At 41.1% G+C, this 18,137-nt stretch overlaps 4 gene segments (V, D, J or C); all 4 read right to left on the reverse strand.

The window, feature by feature from the left end:
* Window positions 1-3,007: 3,007 nt before the first annotated feature.
* Window positions 3,008-3,631, reverse strand: LOC132868995 (immunoglobulin heavy variable 4-39-like). The segment is given in 3 exon segments: window positions 3,008-3,013; window positions 3,198-3,505; window positions 3,589-3,631. Coding segments are annotated over 3 exon segments (357 nt in total).
* Window positions 3,632-13,146: 9,515 nt separating this feature from the next.
* On the reverse strand, window positions 13,147-13,643 carry LOC132868996 (immunoglobulin heavy variable 3-11-like). The segment is given in 2 exon segments: window positions 13,147-13,457; window positions 13,555-13,643. Coding segments are annotated over 2 exon segments (351 nt in total).
* A 1,675-nt stretch (window positions 13,644-15,318) lies between these two features.
* On the reverse strand, window positions 15,319-15,787 carry LOC132868997 (Ig heavy chain V region 914-like). The segment is given in 2 exon segments: window positions 15,319-15,638; window positions 15,748-15,787. Coding segments are annotated over 2 exon segments (360 nt in total).
* Window positions 15,788-16,610: 823 nt separating this feature from the next.
* LOC132868998 (Ig heavy chain V region 6.96-like) lies at window positions 16,611-17,078 on the reverse strand. The segment is given in 2 exon segments: window positions 16,611-16,924; window positions 17,027-17,078. Coding segments are annotated over 2 exon segments (366 nt in total).
* Between the last annotated feature and the right edge of the window lie 1,059 nt (window positions 17,079-18,137).

Raw genomic sequence — 18,137 nt, forward strand, 5'->3', positions numbered from 1 at the left:
CATGCATATCTGTGGAGGAAAACACATGGTGACATCTCCCAAAATATACGCTGCACATTTTATTGTTATTGTCGTCAATAAATTAATTTGATAAAGCACTCACAGGAAGCAGCTGCCAGCAGGAGCAGTAGAGATGGAGAGAACAAGGTCTGTGTTGTTTGTACTGGGGTCTTCTCTGTTCTCCAAAGTTTAACAGAGACCATCACACCACATAAATAGAGCGATATCCAGCCCTGACGCTTATGTTTGCTTATCTGCTGATGATGGGAGGAGAACGGATTTCAAATTTATTTAAATTGAGGAGGAGATTCATCTTATGGAGAATGTCTGGCTTTTTAATAGAACAAATCTTTTCCATGATAGAAAGCTCTTTACCAACTTCCATTATTTATCAATCAATAATAGAGGGAATTATACATATAGAGAAATTCACAACAAGGATTAGATACTAAACTTAGGGAGATGATTATCATTTGTGTTTCAGGACATAAATTCCCCTCCTGCCCACTTCTGCATTTATTTTTGTTTTGTAATATTTTCTCACAAACTCTGTTGGTTCTTTTTGCCACAATATAAACACATTAGTTTTTTAACCATAGTGAGAGAGTATGGGACAACGGAAAACTCACTGCCCATACAAAAGTGCAGGTGTACAGAGCCTGTGTCATCAGCACACTCCTGTATGGTAGTGAAACCTGGACACCATACTCATACCAAGAGCGGCGGCTAAACAGCTTCCACCTTTCCTGCCTGAGGCGTATAACTGGGTATCACCTGGAGGGATAGGATCACCAACACAGCAGTCCTGGAGAGAGCGCAGCTTCCCAGCATGTACTCTCTTCTGAGGCAGCGACATCTCCGCTGGCTGGGCCATGTCCGGCGGATGGACGATGGACGAATCCCGAAGGAGATCCTCTATGCAGAACTGTCATCTGGCAAGAGACAAACTGGTCGCCCCCAGATTCGCTACAAGGACGTCTGTAAGCAAGACCTCAAGTGCTTCAACATCAGCTCTGTCACTTGGGAAAATGCAGCTCAGGACCACCTTCAGTGGCAGCAGGCACTCCGTAGGGGGATGCTAGAATATGAAACCACCCTGGCTTGTCACCAGGAAGCAAAAAGGACAAGGAGGAACCAACAACAGGACACCACCACACCACCAACATTAACGGAACCGATCTACGCATGTGATATCTGCAGCCGAGTTTGCCTCTCACAGATTGGTCTTCTCAGCCAAAGCAGATGCTGCACTAAAACCTAACTCCAGGCACAAGAAATCCATGGTCTTCTGAGACTGCGATGCCGATGAGTGACATGAACAAGGATGAAGCAGAAAATATGTCACGCAGCATCACATGAGCTCCCAATACACTGCCATGTTCATGTTTCTGGTCTTTTGTGGCTCCCACAAGCTTCATATCTGACCACATGCTCCTGTGACTTTATTAGAGCTGATTCCCATCCTAATGCACACCTCAAGATTGCACTTTTCTGATAACTTTTTTTTTCAAAATCAAACTAATTCCAGTCACATTGTTGGACATCAGTTCTCTCTCAGTCATTTTAATCTCTGTCCTTTTAACCTCAACATGTTGGGCAGATGTTGTTGAAGTAGAGAAAGAGCGCCTCTCAGAGGACTTGAATCAAAATGAAAAGCAAAATGTTCATGCATTTCTAATGTTGCTGCAGATCTCTCGAACCACATTTCTGGAAAATTTGGGATATTTTCCAAAATGCAATAAAAACAAAAATCTGTGGTTCGTTAATGAATGTGAGCGTTTATTTAATTGACAAAAGTACAAAGAAAAGATTTTCAATAGTTTTACTGACCAACTTCATGATATTTTGTGAATATGAACAAAGTTAGAATTTGACGCCTGCAACACACTCAAACTAGTTGGGACAGAGGCAAAATAAGACTAAAATGTTGATACAATATTCAAGTCCCACTGTTTTGGAAGATTCCACAATTCGCAGGTATTGTATCTCACCAGGTGGGTGGAGCACAGAAGCACGGCAGGCTAGAACTGAGTTCACAAAAACTCTTATTCTTTAGCTTTCCAGCTTTCTACACTCTCCCAGCCACACACAAGTGTTCTGGTTGGGGAGAGAGCACCTTTTCTCTGCTCTCTCTCCTTTTAAAGGGCGCGGTCACTGGGGAAGACACACAAACACAGGTTAATTCCCAAAAGGTGTAATGATTCCACCACTGACCTTCCCTGACATTCACAGACTGATGCTTTGCCACGCCCCCACTGCCACAGCAGGTTAATTGGAGAGATGTAAAAATTCTACTTTTCTTCAAAGTCATGACAAAATGCTCTCACACTTTCTTACACATGATACACAAAAGCCCTATTCGCATGGGATAAGTATTACCTATGGACCTCTGGTAATTCGCAATTACCCCCGCACCTCTGTGTTATTGTGTGGCGCATTCGGACGGGATAAGCAAAAGTCTGTAATTCACTGAATTTACAGACATTGTGACCGGATGTGTCGTAAGTTCACAGCATCCTGTTTCGTCTTGTAGACAGGAGTTTCTGCTTATCTGGTTCAAATACAGGATAGGCCTACTACCACTTGCCCCTGAAATGCTGTTTATCAAAATTTCGCCCGTATCCTCCATTATTCACTCCAGAAAAGTACAAGAGACATGCGTTTAATAATTACAAACACAGACATGCGCATTCACACGGGACTTGTATTACCACTGGACGTCTGTGTTTTGCCGAAACACAGTAGGTAATTCGCGGCGGAATTATTACTTGGCAAATTACGGACATGGCGCATTCACATGGGACTAAGAACTCAGACATTCTCTGTAATTATTCCGAATTACCAGAGTTCCACAGGTAATACTTATCCCGTGCGAATAGGGTAAAACTCTAATTTGTTGGGGTGATTATTGTTATTTAATGATCTAACAGTAGAACAAGTTCTTGTCAGTGATGTGATAATAGCGTGTATAAATGTGCAGCAGTGTGAGAGATGTAGCACTGTGGTTTCAAATCTACGCCACAAACGAATAAAAAATTAACATGAAACTCCGTTGTAATTTGTGGGATTATTTATTTTTTAGTTTGCTATGGATGGACAAGTTTTGTATCTTGTGGTCATTCTGTTATACTGTACACTGTCTGAGGTGTTTTTGTACAGAGATGTTGTTGATTTGTCTCACTGTGTGGTCTTCGAGCGCAGTAATACACAGCTGTGTCTTCACTCTGCATGTTCTGTCCCTGTAAGGTCACAGTGTTACTGGAAGTGTCGCGAGAGACGACAAATTTGTCTTTCAGTGAATCTTTCTTGTAAATATCCCCATCATAATAAATAATATTGATCCATTCCAAAGGTTTTCCTGCAGGTTGTCGAATCCAAGCTGTTCCAAAGTGGCTGCTGCTATCAGTGATCGAAGCTCCAGACACTCTACAGGTGAGGGTTAAAGTCTCTCCTGGCTTTATCACCAATGAGTCTGGCTGGATGAGCTCAGTAGCACAGAACACATCTGTGAAAAGAGAAAAAGAAAAGGTTGACATGTTGAACTGAAAGGATCAGATGAACTCATAAAGCTTCGATCCAAACACTCACAGGGGACGAGAGCCAGCAGCAGCAGTGGAGCTGAAGCAAACATGTTTGTGTTGAACGAGGACTAATGAGAACCGCTTCCTCTCGAGATAAGCACGGTGCTAATATTACAAGAGGAGATGGAGATTTGCATAAACATTACAGAGGAGCTGTGTTGAGTGCAGCTCTGCAGATGTTCATCACAGTCAAATCACATGTCTCAATTTAACATTAATTTAATGTGGGAAATAATTAATTTATGATTATTACTAGTAAGATTTTTTGTTGAAAATAATGGTTCATAAATAAATAAATAATGCAATTGTCCCTTCTTATATTGGTTGTCATGAAAAATAAAACTGAATTTTTGCCATAATACATAAAAATAATAATAATAATAATAATAATAATAATAATAATAATAATAATGAGAAAAACAAGCTTTTATATCATTATCAGCCCTGGTCAGAATGCACTCTTGAGAACTGCACGAAGACAGAGATCAATCTCATGTGTATGAAGATCCTAGTTTCTGTTTTTTAATGTTTATGATGGCAATGTCAAATCTTGAAGTTTCATTTATTGATCCAGAAGAGCAGTACATCACCGAACCCCTCATTCTAATGGTGCTGGTTCTCAACTAATGAGCAGCGTTATTTGTTGTCTTGTGGACTCCTGAACACAAATCATTCTGGTGTTGCTCAGAGCATGAATTTAAACAGCTAAATTTTGAAAGTATTTTGTCATTGTGCACTGAGTGACATGAACATACAGTTAGGTCTATAAATATTTGTACAGAGACAACATTTTTCTAATTTTGGTTCTGTACATTATCACAATGAATTTTGAACAAAACAATTCAGATGCAGTTGAAGTTCAGACTTTCAGCTTTAATTCAGTGGGTTGAACAAAATGATTGCATAAAAATGTGAGGAACTAAAGCATTTTTTTAAACACAATCCCTTCATTTCAGGGGCTCAAAAGTAATTGGATAAATTAAATAATCTCATCTCATCTCATTATCTGTAGCCGCTTTATCCTGTTCTACAGGGTCGCAGGCAAGCTGGAGCCTATCCCAGCTGACTACGGGCGAAAGGCGGGGTACACCCTGGACAAGTCAAATAAAATGTTCATTTCTAATACTTGGTTGAAAACCCTTTGTTGGCAATGACTGCCTGAAGTCTTGAACTCATGGACATCACCAGACGCTGTGTTTCCCCCTTTTTAATGCTCTGCCAGGCCTTTACTGCAGCGGTTTTCAGTTGCTGTTTGTTTGTGGGCCTTTCTGTCTGAAGTTTAATCTTTAACAAGTGAAATGCATGCTCAATTGGGTTGAGATCAGTGACTGACTTGGCCATTCAAGAATATTCCACTTCTTTGCTTTAATAAACTCCTGGGTTGCTTTGGCTTTATGTTTTGGGTCATTGTCCATCTGTATTATGAAATGCCGACCAATCAGTTTGGCTGCATTTGGCTGGATTTGAGCACACAGTATGTCTCTGAATACCTCAGAATTCATCCGGCTGCTTCTGTCCTGTGTCACATCATCAGTAAACACTAGTGACCCAGTGCCACTGGCAGCCATGCATGCCCAAGCCATCACACTGCCTCCGCCGTATTTTACAGATGATGTGGTATGCTTTGGATCATGAGCTGTACCACGCCTTCGCCATACTTTTTTCTTGCCATCATTCTGGTAAAGGTTGATCTTGGTTTCATCTGTCCAAAGAATGTTCTTCCAGAACTGTGCTGGCTTTTTTAGATGTTTTTTAGCAAAGTCCAATCTAGCCTTTTTATTCTTGAGGCTTATGAGTGGCTTGCACTGTGCAGTGAACCCTCTATATTTACTTTCATGCAGTCTTCTCTTTATGGTAGATTTGGATATTGATACGCCGACCTCCTGGTGAGTGTTGTTCACTTGGTTGACTGTTGTGAAGGGGTTTCTCTTCACCATGGAAATTATTCTGCAATCATCCACCACTGTTGTCTTCTGTGGGCGTCCAGGTCTTTTTGCATTGATGAGTTCACCAGTGCTTTCTTTCTTTCTTTCTTTCTCAGGATGTACCAAACTGTAGATTTTGCCACTTCTAATATTGTAGCAATTTCTCGGATGTTTGTTTTCTGTTTTCGCAGCTTAAGGATGGCTTGTTTCATGTGCATGGAGAGCTCCTTTGACCGTATGTTTTCTTCACAGCAAAATCTTCCAAATGCAAGCACCACACCTCAAATCAATTCCAGGCCTTTTATTTGCTTAATTGAGAATGACATAACGAAGGAATTGCCCACACCTGCCCATGAAATAGCCTTTGAATCAATTGTCCAATTACTTTTGGTTCCTTTTAAAATGAGGTGGCACATGTTAAAGTGCCATTCCACCATTGGATGTATTCTTTGGCATAAAATACAATATATTTTATGAAAACATGACTAGACAGAGAAATCTTTTAGCTTCAAAATGATATATTGGAGGCGGCACGGTGGTGTAGTGGTTAGCGCTGTCGCCTCACAGCAAGAAGGTCCTGGGTTCGAGCCCCGGGGCTGGCGAGGGCCTTTCTGTGTGGAGTTTGCATGTTGTCTGCGTGGGTTTCCTCCGGGTGCTCCGGTTTCCCCCACAGTCCAAAGACATGCAGGTTAGGTTAACTGGTGACTCTAAATTGACCATAGGTGTGAATGGTTGTCTGTGTCTATGTGTCAGCCCTGTGATGACCTGGCGACTTGTCCAGGGTGTACCCCGCCTTTTGCCCGTAGTCAGCTGGGATAGGCTCCAGCTTGCCTGCGACCCTGTAGAAGGATAAAGCGGCTAGAGATGACGAGATGAGATGATATATCAAACATAATTTTTTGACAATGACAAGTATATTAATTTTGCGACCAAAGTCACCTACCCTTTTAATTTCCGCGTGGTAGTGAAACGTGATGTCATCGGCAGGTTCCCCTTCTTGTGTACCACGTGTCGGTCTATTTTTAGACCAGGAAACCCCCAAAGTGAGAGAGTCATTTCTCCTCGTATATGGGGGCCAAAAAAATTGCGAAAAATTTTGAGTTAATCTTTCAGTTAGCTAGATTTATTGGTATTAGCTAGATTTATTGGTATTATTTTTATCACGTTCTATCCGCCATTGCTGATAATATGTGCCACGTTACACGTCACGTGGTACACAAGAAGGGGAACCTGCCGATGACATCATGAGCGGAAATTAAAAGGGTAGGTGACTTTGGTCGCAAAATTAATATACTTGTCGTTGTCAAAAAATTATGTTTGATATATCATTTTGAAGCTAAAAGATTTCTCTATCTAGTGATACCATTTATATATATTGTCAAAATATATTGTATTTTATGCCAAAGAATACATCCAATGGTGGAATGGCATTTTAAGGAGCTGAAACTCCTAAACCCTTCATCCAATTTTAATGTGGATACCCTCAAATGAAAGCTGAAAGTCTGGACTTTATGTCCATGTCCATTATATAACTATAACTTGAATATGTGTGACCGGGTGTAATATTGATGACTTTTGTTTATTCCAACGCACATAAACCCACTTATTGATACACACACACTCCCTCCCAGTGGGGGGAGCACTGATGTTTAAGTGAAGCTTGGACTCCAAGATCGTGAGCGGAAGCCACAAGCAGGGGAGGGGATAAAAGGGACTAGAAAAAAAAAACATCTGAAACTTTTTTTAGACGGAGCGTGTGGGGAGTTGTTCTGCTGGCAGCCTAAGGCTAATTTCAGGCCAAGCTAACTCCTGGCATAGCTCATACGTGTAGCTCCTTGGTCACTGGGTGTGTTTCGACTGTAAAGAGGCGAACATTAAGCGAACTCGTATTCAACCGGCGCCTCACCGCGAGGGAATAACCGAGAGAATCAGGGACAGGCTCGCGTATTGGCCTCTGTAAACATCACGCCATCAAGGAGTAGCCCCGTAGGACCACCAGCGTACCAGGTAGCTGCCATTGTCTTGTTGTCTCTAGCCTCGTTATGTCTGCTAAGTTGCTATGGCAGACAATTATCAGTGCTCATGTTTTGGAATGGTTACATTTTAATAACAGGAGTGGCGTCTGCATGCGCAGACTGGTGGGCTCGCCATTCTCCCGCGGACTCGCACTTAGGACACACTGTGGCAGGTAGCTAACGTCCATATTATTGTTAAATTAACTGGGGGGAATACTTGGGTTGAGGGTGCCTAGCGTATTCAACTGGTTGATGAGTAATCTCTCACATCCCACCTTTTTGTTCCACACACACACATAAACAATGGGTATGTAACATTCATGGGAGAGTAAGAGTGGGAATGGGATTTGTGTAGAAAGAAATGTGATTTTAAATTTAATGTGTTTGTACTTATGTATATTTTTGGTGTGTTTCAGCGGCTTAGTGCTCAGGGGGTGGTTGTGCCGTTTTTTTCTCCCTCCTGTATAAACCTCCAAGTCGTTTAGTGTATTAAAATTGAGTTAGGGCCAGATTTATTTTGATTTTATGTCTGTTTTGTTTTGTTTGACTGAGGCCATAATCCAGCATACGGTGTCTGTGTCAACTGGCTTGAAGCTACTTATAGCAGTGTTCACCATCGATTCTTATTAGGTATTGCGGTGTGCGTAAGACGTGTGCTCGATTTGTTGTGGCTCATTTCGTGTACTACAAGCCACCTTAACTACTGTTTGCCGTGAGGTTCCCATGTGTGATTGCGGTGCCTTTCTTATAGATGTGTGATGGTTATACCTGCTGTGGGTTTAGATTCTCAAAGCCATTGACACAGTACTGCGGCTGAGCCAGCCTCAAGTTAATTGTTTTTTTTTTGTGTATTTGTTTTGCCTTCACTATAGGGGGCGATAGTGAAGTTTTGTGCAATTTACTTTTTTTTTTATATTTTCTTCTATTGAAGAAAAATAAATAAAATATATTTTTTTCTACTCCATTTCACTTGTCCTCTGGATCCTTTTGAATATTGTTGGGGAACCTTTGGTGAATTTAACACCTTTCACCATATTACATATGTTTCAGTAAACAAGTAAAAAAAACAATTTGTGTCAGTGTCCAAATATATATGGACTTAACTGTACTTTCCAAGCAACAAGAGGCACAAATTCTGAGCTCCATCACATTTGTAGACGAGGAGATTTACCTCCAACTGATCAGAGCAGTTTAAAGAACTGGAATATGATCATCATGAAAGCTGTTAAAGCCAAACTTTCAATGTCCAAAGACAGACATTATGTTCAAATCATAAACTGTGATATTCATTTCACCTGGCCTTTGGAGAGTCTGAATGCTGCAGTCACACTTTACCTTCTTCACATTAACTATGGATTGGAATGGAATGGATTGACAGATTATTCATGATGGATTAACTGTATATCCAGCTAAGGACAAGAAATTATTTCATGTTGAGGCCAAAGATGAAATATGATGTTGATTTCCCTTTGTCTTTGAAATACAGAGGGGTCTGAACCCTGCGAGCTCATTTATACCAGGCGTCCCTGGGGACAAGTGGACTGCAGGGAGATGAAAATGAACAGGGATGTTTTTGTACAGGACTGCAGGGAGTCTGTAGTGCTGTGTGTCTCTGGCGCAGTAATACACAGCCGTGTCCTCGGTCTGAGAGTTTTGTCCTCTTAAATAAACTGTTCTGCTGGATGTGTCCTGGCTGAAACTGATCTTGCTCTTCACTGTATCTTTGAGATTCGTGCTACCACCACTACACAGATATCCCAGTCATTCAAGAGCTTTCCCAGCAGGTTGTCGTATCCAGTAAATACAATAGCTCGAATCTGAGGTCTTACAAGAGATGGAGAACGACTCTCCAGGTTTCACGAGCACAGAGGCTGACTGAGTGAGCTCCACAGCACCAACACCACCTGAGAACAACAACAATAAAACATCATCAAATCATTTGCCCAACCAGGTATGAAATCTAAACTCATTCAGCCAACATGGAGACTTACAGAATGCAGCTGTGAGCAGCAGCAGCACTGATGAGAGCATCGTTGTTTGGGATAAAACTGAAGTGAATTAAACTGTTCAGCTGCTCTCCTCCTCACTACACACACACTCACACTCACCAACCTCATATAAGAGACATCAGTGAAGAATTTGCATCAAATGCATCACATGACCTTGAAGACTTGGGTTTTAAAACTAAACACTTATGTATCTCTCTGACAAACTGATTCAAGTTTCAAAGTGTTTCAAAGTGTTTATTGTCATATGCACAGTAAGGAACATGTCCTCTTGCACAATGAAATTCTAAGTTTGCCGTCCACCATGAGTGCCAAATTACAACAATAAATAGGTGGAAGAAATCATAGAAAGTAAAGTCAATATAGTGCAAAATAAAAAGCAAAAAAAAAGTATATTACAAAATAAAGGTAATGTATTTACCTTTTTCCCCTTATTTACATCAGAGCCAGTCACTGAGGGTGGGGTGCAAACGAAGTGTGGACAGTTTATGAGTGAGTTTGTGGGGGATGACCCTGTTGAAGGCAGAGCTGTAGTCAACAAAGAGTCTTCTGATGTAGGAGTCTTTGTTTTCCAGGTGGGAGAGGGTATAATGGAGGGCAGCAGCGATGGCATCTGAGCTAGACCTGTTGGGCCTGTAGGCATACTGCAGGGGGTCCGGTATACTGGTTTGAATGTGGGCCAGTTCCACTCTCTCAAAACACTTTGAGATGAATGGAGTGAGTGCGATCGGCCTGAAATCATTCAGGCAGGTGGGTGGGCTCTTCTTGGAAAGAGGGACAATGGTTGTGGTCTTGAAGCAGGAGGGAACAGTGCTCTGGCTGAGGGAAAGGTTGAAGATAGCAATGAAAACATCAGCCAGCTCATTGGCACATACTTTGAGGTACCGCCCAGGGATGTTGTCTGGTCCTGCTGCCTTTCTGAGGTTGATATTCCTCAGAGCTTTGTGTACCTGGCCTGATGAGACTGTTGATGGGAAACTGTTGATGGTGGTGGTGGTGGGGCGTTGGTTGGTGCAGGTGTGTGTGCCTCCTCTCTGTGCTGTAGCTGGAGGTCTCAAAGCGGGTGTAGAAAGTGTTGAGGTCATCCGGCAGGCTGTTTGTTGAGCTGATGGTGCTGGTCCTGAAATCTGTGAAGTGCTGCAGGCCATGCCACATCCGCCCAGGGTCAGCAGTAGAATAGAAGCTGTCCAGCTTCTCTCTGTACTGCCTCTTGGCCACTGTAATGGCTTTCCTCAGTACATACTTTGCCACTTTGTACTCCATTTCATTGCCTGATCTAAATGCAAGAGAGTGAGCATCCAGCATGCATCATACCTGACTGTTTATCCAGGGCTTTTGGTTGGGGAACTTCCTGATCTGTATGGTGGGCACGATGTTGCAGACCCTTATATTTCTAGAACAGCGGCTCTGACAGTTTCAGCTTCAAGGTTTACAGAACAGCGCTTGTTCTAATATGTTTTCATTTCTAAATAATTTACACAGACACTTATATCATGGATGCTCCACATAAATTGCTTTAAAACATGGGGAGGAGATTCATCTGATGGAGAATGTGTGGCTTTTCATGGAACAGAAGCCTCTTTATCATATCCTATAATTTCAATCAAATATTCAAGGATCAGTGAAATAGGCAATAAGGATTAAATACTGAATTTAGAATGATAATTATTATCAATGCTTGAGGATATTGGGATCATGATCGTGGAAAAATTCTACTTCTCTTCAAAGTCATGACAAAATGCTCTCACACTTTTTCACACATGACACACAAACTCTAATTGGTTGAGGTGATTATTGCTGCTGAATGATACTATAGTACAACAAGTTCTTGTTAGTGATGTGATTATAATAGTGTGCAGAATGTGAAGCAATAATGAAGATGTCACACAGGGTTTTAAAATCTATGCTCCAAACTACTGAAAAAATAATTAACATGGAACTTTGTTGTAATTTGTGGGATTATTTATTTTTTAGTTTGACTTGGATCTATAACACATTTTCAACAGAATAAGAATAAGAATAAGCCTTTATTTGTCACATGCACACTCAAGCACAGTGAAATTCATCCTCTGCATTTAACCCATCTGAAGCTGTGAACACACACACACACACACACAGAGCAGTGGGCAGCCATACTACAGTGCGCGGGGAGCAGTTAGGGGTTAGGCACCTTGCTCAAGGGGAATTCAGCCCAAGGCCACCCCATGAAGACATCCTGTTACAATGGACACTGCATGAGGTGTTTTTGTACAGGGATGTTGTTTATTTGTCTCACTGTGGAGAGCGAGCACAATAATACACAGCTATGTCTTCAGTCTGCAGATTCTGTCCTCGAATTGTTATTGTGTTAGTAGCAGTGTCTCTGGAGGTGCTGCACGTAGTTTTTAGTTTCTCATTGGAATGTAGACTCCCACCACGATAGATGTGTCCAATCCACTCCAGAGTTTTTCCTGCAGGTTGTCGCATCCATGACGTACCTTTGCTCGTGACTGACTATGAAACCTTGCAGTGGATGGAGAGACTCTGGCCTGGCTGGACTGTCATGGAAGCAGGCTGAGTCAGTTCCTCACCATGCACATCTGTGGAGGAAAACACATGGTGATATCTCATGCAATATATGCTACACATTTATTGTCATTGTAGTAAATGAATGAATTTGATAAAACACTCACAGGAAGCAGCTGCCAGCAGGAGCAGTAGAGATGGAGAGAACATGGTGTGTGTTCTTTGTACTGGGGTCTTCTCTGTTCTCCAAAGTTTAACAGAGACCATCAGACCACATAAATAGAGCGATATCCAGCCCTCACATTTATATTTGCTTTTCTACTGATGATGGGAGGACAACGGATTTAAAAGTTATTTAAATCATGAGGAGGAGATTCATCGAATGGAGATTGTGTGGCTTTTTAATGGAACAAATCTTTTCCATAACAGAAAGTTCTTTACCAACTTCAGTACCAGATCAATAATAGAGGGAATTGTACAGAGAAACTTGCAACAAGGATTAGATACTATATTTAGGGTGATAATTATTATCTGTGCTTGAGGACATAAATTCCCCTCCTGCCCATGTCTGCATTTATTTTATAATATTTTCTCACAAATTCTGTTAGTTATTTTTCCCACAATATAAACACATTATGCCTTGAAACCACAGTGACGTGAACAAGGATGAAGCAGAAAACGTGTCAAGCAGCATCACATGAGCTCCCAATACCCTGCCACGTTCATGTTTCTAGTCTATTGTGGCTCCCACAGGCTTCATATCTGACCACATGCTCCTGAGACTTTTTTAGAGCTGATTCCCCTCCTGATGCACACCTCAAGATTGGACTTTTCTGACAATTCTTTCTTTCTTTTTTTTTAAATGAAACATATTTCCAGACACATTGTTGGACATCAGTCTTCTCTCAGTCATTTTAACCTCAACATGTGGGGCAGATGTTGTCAAATAGAGAAAGAGCGCCACTCAGAGGACTTGAAGCAAAATGAAAAGCAGGATATTCATGAAGATGTTCATGATAAATGACTCTGGGGTTCAGTTTCCTGCTGAGGGAATATTTACAGCTCATGAGGATGTGCTTGTGTCAGTTTTTGTACAGCTCTGGAGTCTGTTGTATCAGTGTGAGTCTCGTGCACAGTAATAAACAGCCGTGTCTTCAGCTTTCAGACTCTTCACTTGGAGGTACAGCATGTTTTTATTGGTGTCTTTAGTGATGGAGAACTGGCCCTGCAGAGACTGAGCGAATCCAGTGCCAGTGCCAGTATCAATGTAGCCGATCCACTCCAGTCCTTTTCCTGGTTTCTGACGGATCCAGCTCATGTAGTAGCTGCCCATTGAGAATCCGGAGACAGTACAGGACAGAGTGACTGACTCTCCAGGTCTCTTCACCACAGAAGCAGAGGAGGTCAGGGACTGTCCATAGGAATCTGGAAGAGAAGAGTATAACTCGGTCATGTTATAATGTTTATCAAGACAGAGTGGCTCTTTTTCCTTCCAATAATCTCATGAAAAACTGAAACTTACATGAAATGAGTCCAAATAAAATATACAGTCCTAAAATCATCCTTCTCTGAATTATGCTTCAGTCAGATTGAAAGTGTGTGGGAGTGTTATCTATCACACAGCTCACTGGAAACTAGAAGAGCCAAGAACATGCTGTTTATACCCGACTCTATTTGAATAGGGAGTGTCCATGAGCACTGTGGATGGATTAAACCCACAACCACAGGCTGCTCAGTGTAGAGATGAGTGGATGATTAGAAGGTTCTATGTGGAACCTGACAACAGAATGTTTCACGGTTAGAAAGAGTTGAGAGTAAAACCATTTTTAGAAGCTGAGAACCCCTAATCATCCACAGAACCTTTAAACCATTCAAATGTCTCTGAATGGAAAAAATGGATATGATTTTATACATTGCAACATCATACAGATTCACATTTCATAGGAAAAGTTTAAACAGGGGTTTATTTGTATAAAATTAGACTATTGATCAACTTCCTCATTTCAATCCTTATGAATTTACCATGAAAACAGGTTCTCCAGGACAAAGAGCCTTATCAACACAGCACAGGTTGCTGATATGCTGGATGTAATTCTGTTTAATCTGAGGGTCATGATTCACAGCAGGATGTGAGAAGAAAAATGGCCTGAATGTGCAGAGAGCAACAGGTTGAGATGGTTGAGTTTGCACAGACTGCCCTCTAGAGACACAAAGGTCTCATCTCATCTCATTATCTGTAGCCACTTTATCCTGTTCAACAGGGTCGCAGGCAAGCTGGAGCCTATCCCAGCTGACTACGGGCGAAAGGCGGAGTACACCCTGGATAAGTCACCAGGTCATCACAGGGCTGACACATAGACACAGACAACCATTCACACTCACATTCACACCTACGGTCAATTTAGAGTCACCAGTTAACCTAACCTGCATGTCTTTGGACTGTGTGGGGAAACCGCAGCACCCGGAGGAAACCCACGCGGACACGGGGAGAACATGCAAACTCCGCACAGAAAGGCCCTCGCCGGCCACAGGGCTCGAACCCGGACCTTCTTGCTGTGAGGCGACAGCGCTAACCACTACACCACCGTGCCGCCCATATCCAGAACTGGAAGGAGAAATTTTAAAGAAAAAGGTTCAAATGTTCTTGCTGTCAGTAAAAAGGCCTCCCATGGGGAGGCGATACAAATGAAGGAAGTCTGAATTCCAGATTGGAGCATTTGTATTGGCATGGTTTAAAAGAGCGAAAGCAGTCAGATACAGTATCAGTGGGAAATTAAGTCATTTATCACCCTGTCTTTATGATGGAGTTTGCTCTTCACTCTCTGTGATGAAGCTTCTCTGATGTCATTTAAAGAGCAAAATAAAGAAACATCCTGAAAGATGAATGAAATGCACTGATACCACAGTTATGTTGAATTCTTGAATCTGATTAAGGCGTTGATTAATTAATCAATTAATTAATTAAACTGCAGGTCTGTTTACTATAGAAAGGCAACACACAGGTTAATATTAATTATAAATTGTAATCGTTTATTATTCCATAGGAACAACTGACACATGATTTGGATGGTGGATGTTTCACACAGATTTCAAAAATAAGAAAGAAAATAGTGAGATTTCATGTAATGTTCCTTTTCCAGATGTTCTTCTCAGCATTGAGGAAAGTCATACAGTTCAGTTTTTGTCTCAATGTTTCCTTTGTTCTTCAACACTGATGATGAAAATGTGAGATAAACTTTTGACAACAGCATGCGTGTGTTTTTGTATTGACACCTCAACAGAAGTATCAGTGTGTGTGGCGAGCGCAGTAATACACAGCTGTGTCTTCAGTCTGCAGATTCTGTCCTCTCAGAGTCACCGTGCTGCTGGAGCCGTCTTTAGAAATACTGAACTTGTTTTTTAGAGAATCCTCAGAACCAATTACTCCACCACCCCAGATGTCGTTTATCCATTCCAGAGTGTTTCCTGCAGGTTGTCGGATCCAAGCCGTGGCGTAGCTGTCATCAGTAACAGAGTAGCCGGATACTTTACAGCTGAGGGTTAAAGAATCTCCTGGCTTTAACATCACTGAGGTGACCTGAGTGAGTTCTACTGCACAGTCCACATCTGAAAAAAATAAGAGATGTCACAATTTCAGTCAGAAATGTCTGTACAGTATGTTATAACTGCAATAATTTGCTCTGAGCTCTGAGTACATGATTGAAGTGAAACTCACAGGATGAAGCTGCCAGCAGCAGCAAAAATGGAAGGAACATCGTTGAACTAAAAGCAGTGCAAAATTCTCCAGAGCCCACAGTGACCGAGGCTGATATTTTTCCATATGTAGTTGGAAGGGGGGAAATTTTGCATCAACATTTGCATATTGTTATGCTCTTCCATTCAAAACAGCCTGCTGGTTTCTGTCTTTGACAGGTTTTAATCATCAGAATGATAAAAAATGTTCTTTGGTGCTGAATTTGGTTTGTTTGTATTAAAGACTGAATATGGAAGTGAAATTTAGTCCTCTAAATGATTTTAAATCTCCTTACTCATGGAAACTGGAAGTCCAGATCATCACACACTTGTCTCATGGGACATTATTTTGTTAAAATCTTGAATAAATTTGCTGATCTGAGCAGAAATGTCCATCAATGTCAATCATTTCTTACTAAAAGACAACAGCAATGTTTTGGGAGGCACATCACATTAGAATGAAAAACTCCTTCATTCATTTACAGTAAACACTTTATCCTGGTCAGGGTTGCAGTGGATCTGGAGACTATTCCAGGTAATACTGGGTGTGGTGAGTGGATGTGTACGGGATGAGACATCATTCTATCACAGGCCACTACACACATATTCTTATGTTCACTCCCAAATATATGGGATTTTTAAAGTCAATAAACACACACACACACACACACACACACACACACAACATGCAGTAAAACTCACTCAGTAATAACATGTAAGTCATACAAGAGACAATCTAAAAGTTTTGGTTCTTTGACCTCCATGAATACACTGCTGATGAAAGTGCAAGATTGTTATGTGACTACAGCAAAAATGTTCTTTTTTACTGCTGTCTCAGGAGAAGTATCACTGTGTGTGTCGAGCGCAGTAATACTCTACAGTGTCTTCTGTCCTCACGCTGTTCATGTGCAGATACACGTGCTTCTTACTGTTGTCTCTGGAGATGGTGAAGCGGCCATTAACTGCACTGGAGAAAAACTTCCTATCACTATCATCCTCGATAGTTGCAACAAATCCCAGCCCTTTTTCAGGAGCCTGTCTGATCCAAGCCATCCAGGAGCTCCCAAAGTTAAATCCAGAAGCTGTGAAGGTCAGTTTATGAGACTGATCAGGTTTGATGATCACTGAATCAGACTCAATCAGTGTCTGACTGCAGGAATCTGAAATACAAGGACACACAAAGACAGGTTTTACAGTTAAAATGAAAGAAATAAAGAAGGGAAAAGATATTATATTTTAATTGTGAAATTGAGAAGAATAACATTGAATGAACATTGCGAGAGCAAAGTAACTCAAAACTCTGCCTCGTCCCATCTCAAAGAATTCAAATGATTCCTGTTGCTGTAAATGAACATAAACTGCTGGTGTGTTGTTGAGCTGAATGTCTCGGCATAAATGGTTCAAACGCAGGATTTCATTTGCATGTCAAGCCCACGGGAGACGTAAAAAAGATTCACAGAGGAACAGCCATGAAGATAAAAAATTGACAGTAAAACTCCAGCTGTGTTTCCTGCTGTCAAGTCCATAACTGTTCTTTACTCATTAGATCTCATGTCCTTTTCATGCATCACTGTGTATCACTGTAACACCCAGAAGAACATGAATTTTTCTGATCACTGATCATCACTGAACAACACAAACTTTACAGATTTCATTTTTCAGCTGTCTCTAATCCAGATTATCAGAGAGAAACTGAATGGAGTTCCAGAAAAAATTCAGTTCACAAATCATCACTGACTCATTCAGTCAGGAGCTCATGCCAACTTGCCTGTTGTTAAAGCATTGCCAGGTCTATAATATGAAGATCCACGGGCTGATTTTGCATGTGCCGAGGATGAGAGCGATGACACATTTTACAGTTTGTCAGTTCAGTTTAGTGGTTGTTTTTAATAATTGGTGAACATGCAAGTGACCTTCAAAGTTCTTGTAATTTCGTAATTTCCTTCATTTTCGAGATGGTTGTTAATTATTAATGAACATATTTGATAGAATGAAGAAATGTTTTTAGTCACTGTCTATTTCAGTGTTTATAATATTGTTGAAGGTGTCTGAATTGATATGTTGAGTGTGTTACTGTTGTTATTGAGACGATGTCTCTGCTCCTAATCCTGAGAGATAAGACTTGTCTTTTCTCATTTCAGAAAAAAAAGCAAGTTTCATGAGTTTACCCTCAGGAGAAGTGAGATACTGCCCTCTATAGGTGCAGAAACATTTACACATTTATTTTCACTCTTCATGAAATATTCTGTGAAATGAATGAAAGGTTCAATCTGACGAATCTTTTATAATTTGAATACAGTTCTTTGATTAAAACTTCATTCCAATGAAATTTATTTAAAACATGAGGAGGAGATTCATCTGATGGAGAATGTG

Source organism: Neoarius graeffei, chromosome 20 (genome assembly GCF_027579695.1).
Source record: "Neoarius graeffei isolate fNeoGra1 chromosome 20, fNeoGra1.pri, whole genome shotgun sequence".
NCBI lineage: Eukaryota > Metazoa > Chordata > Actinopteri > Siluriformes > Ariidae > Neoarius > Neoarius graeffei.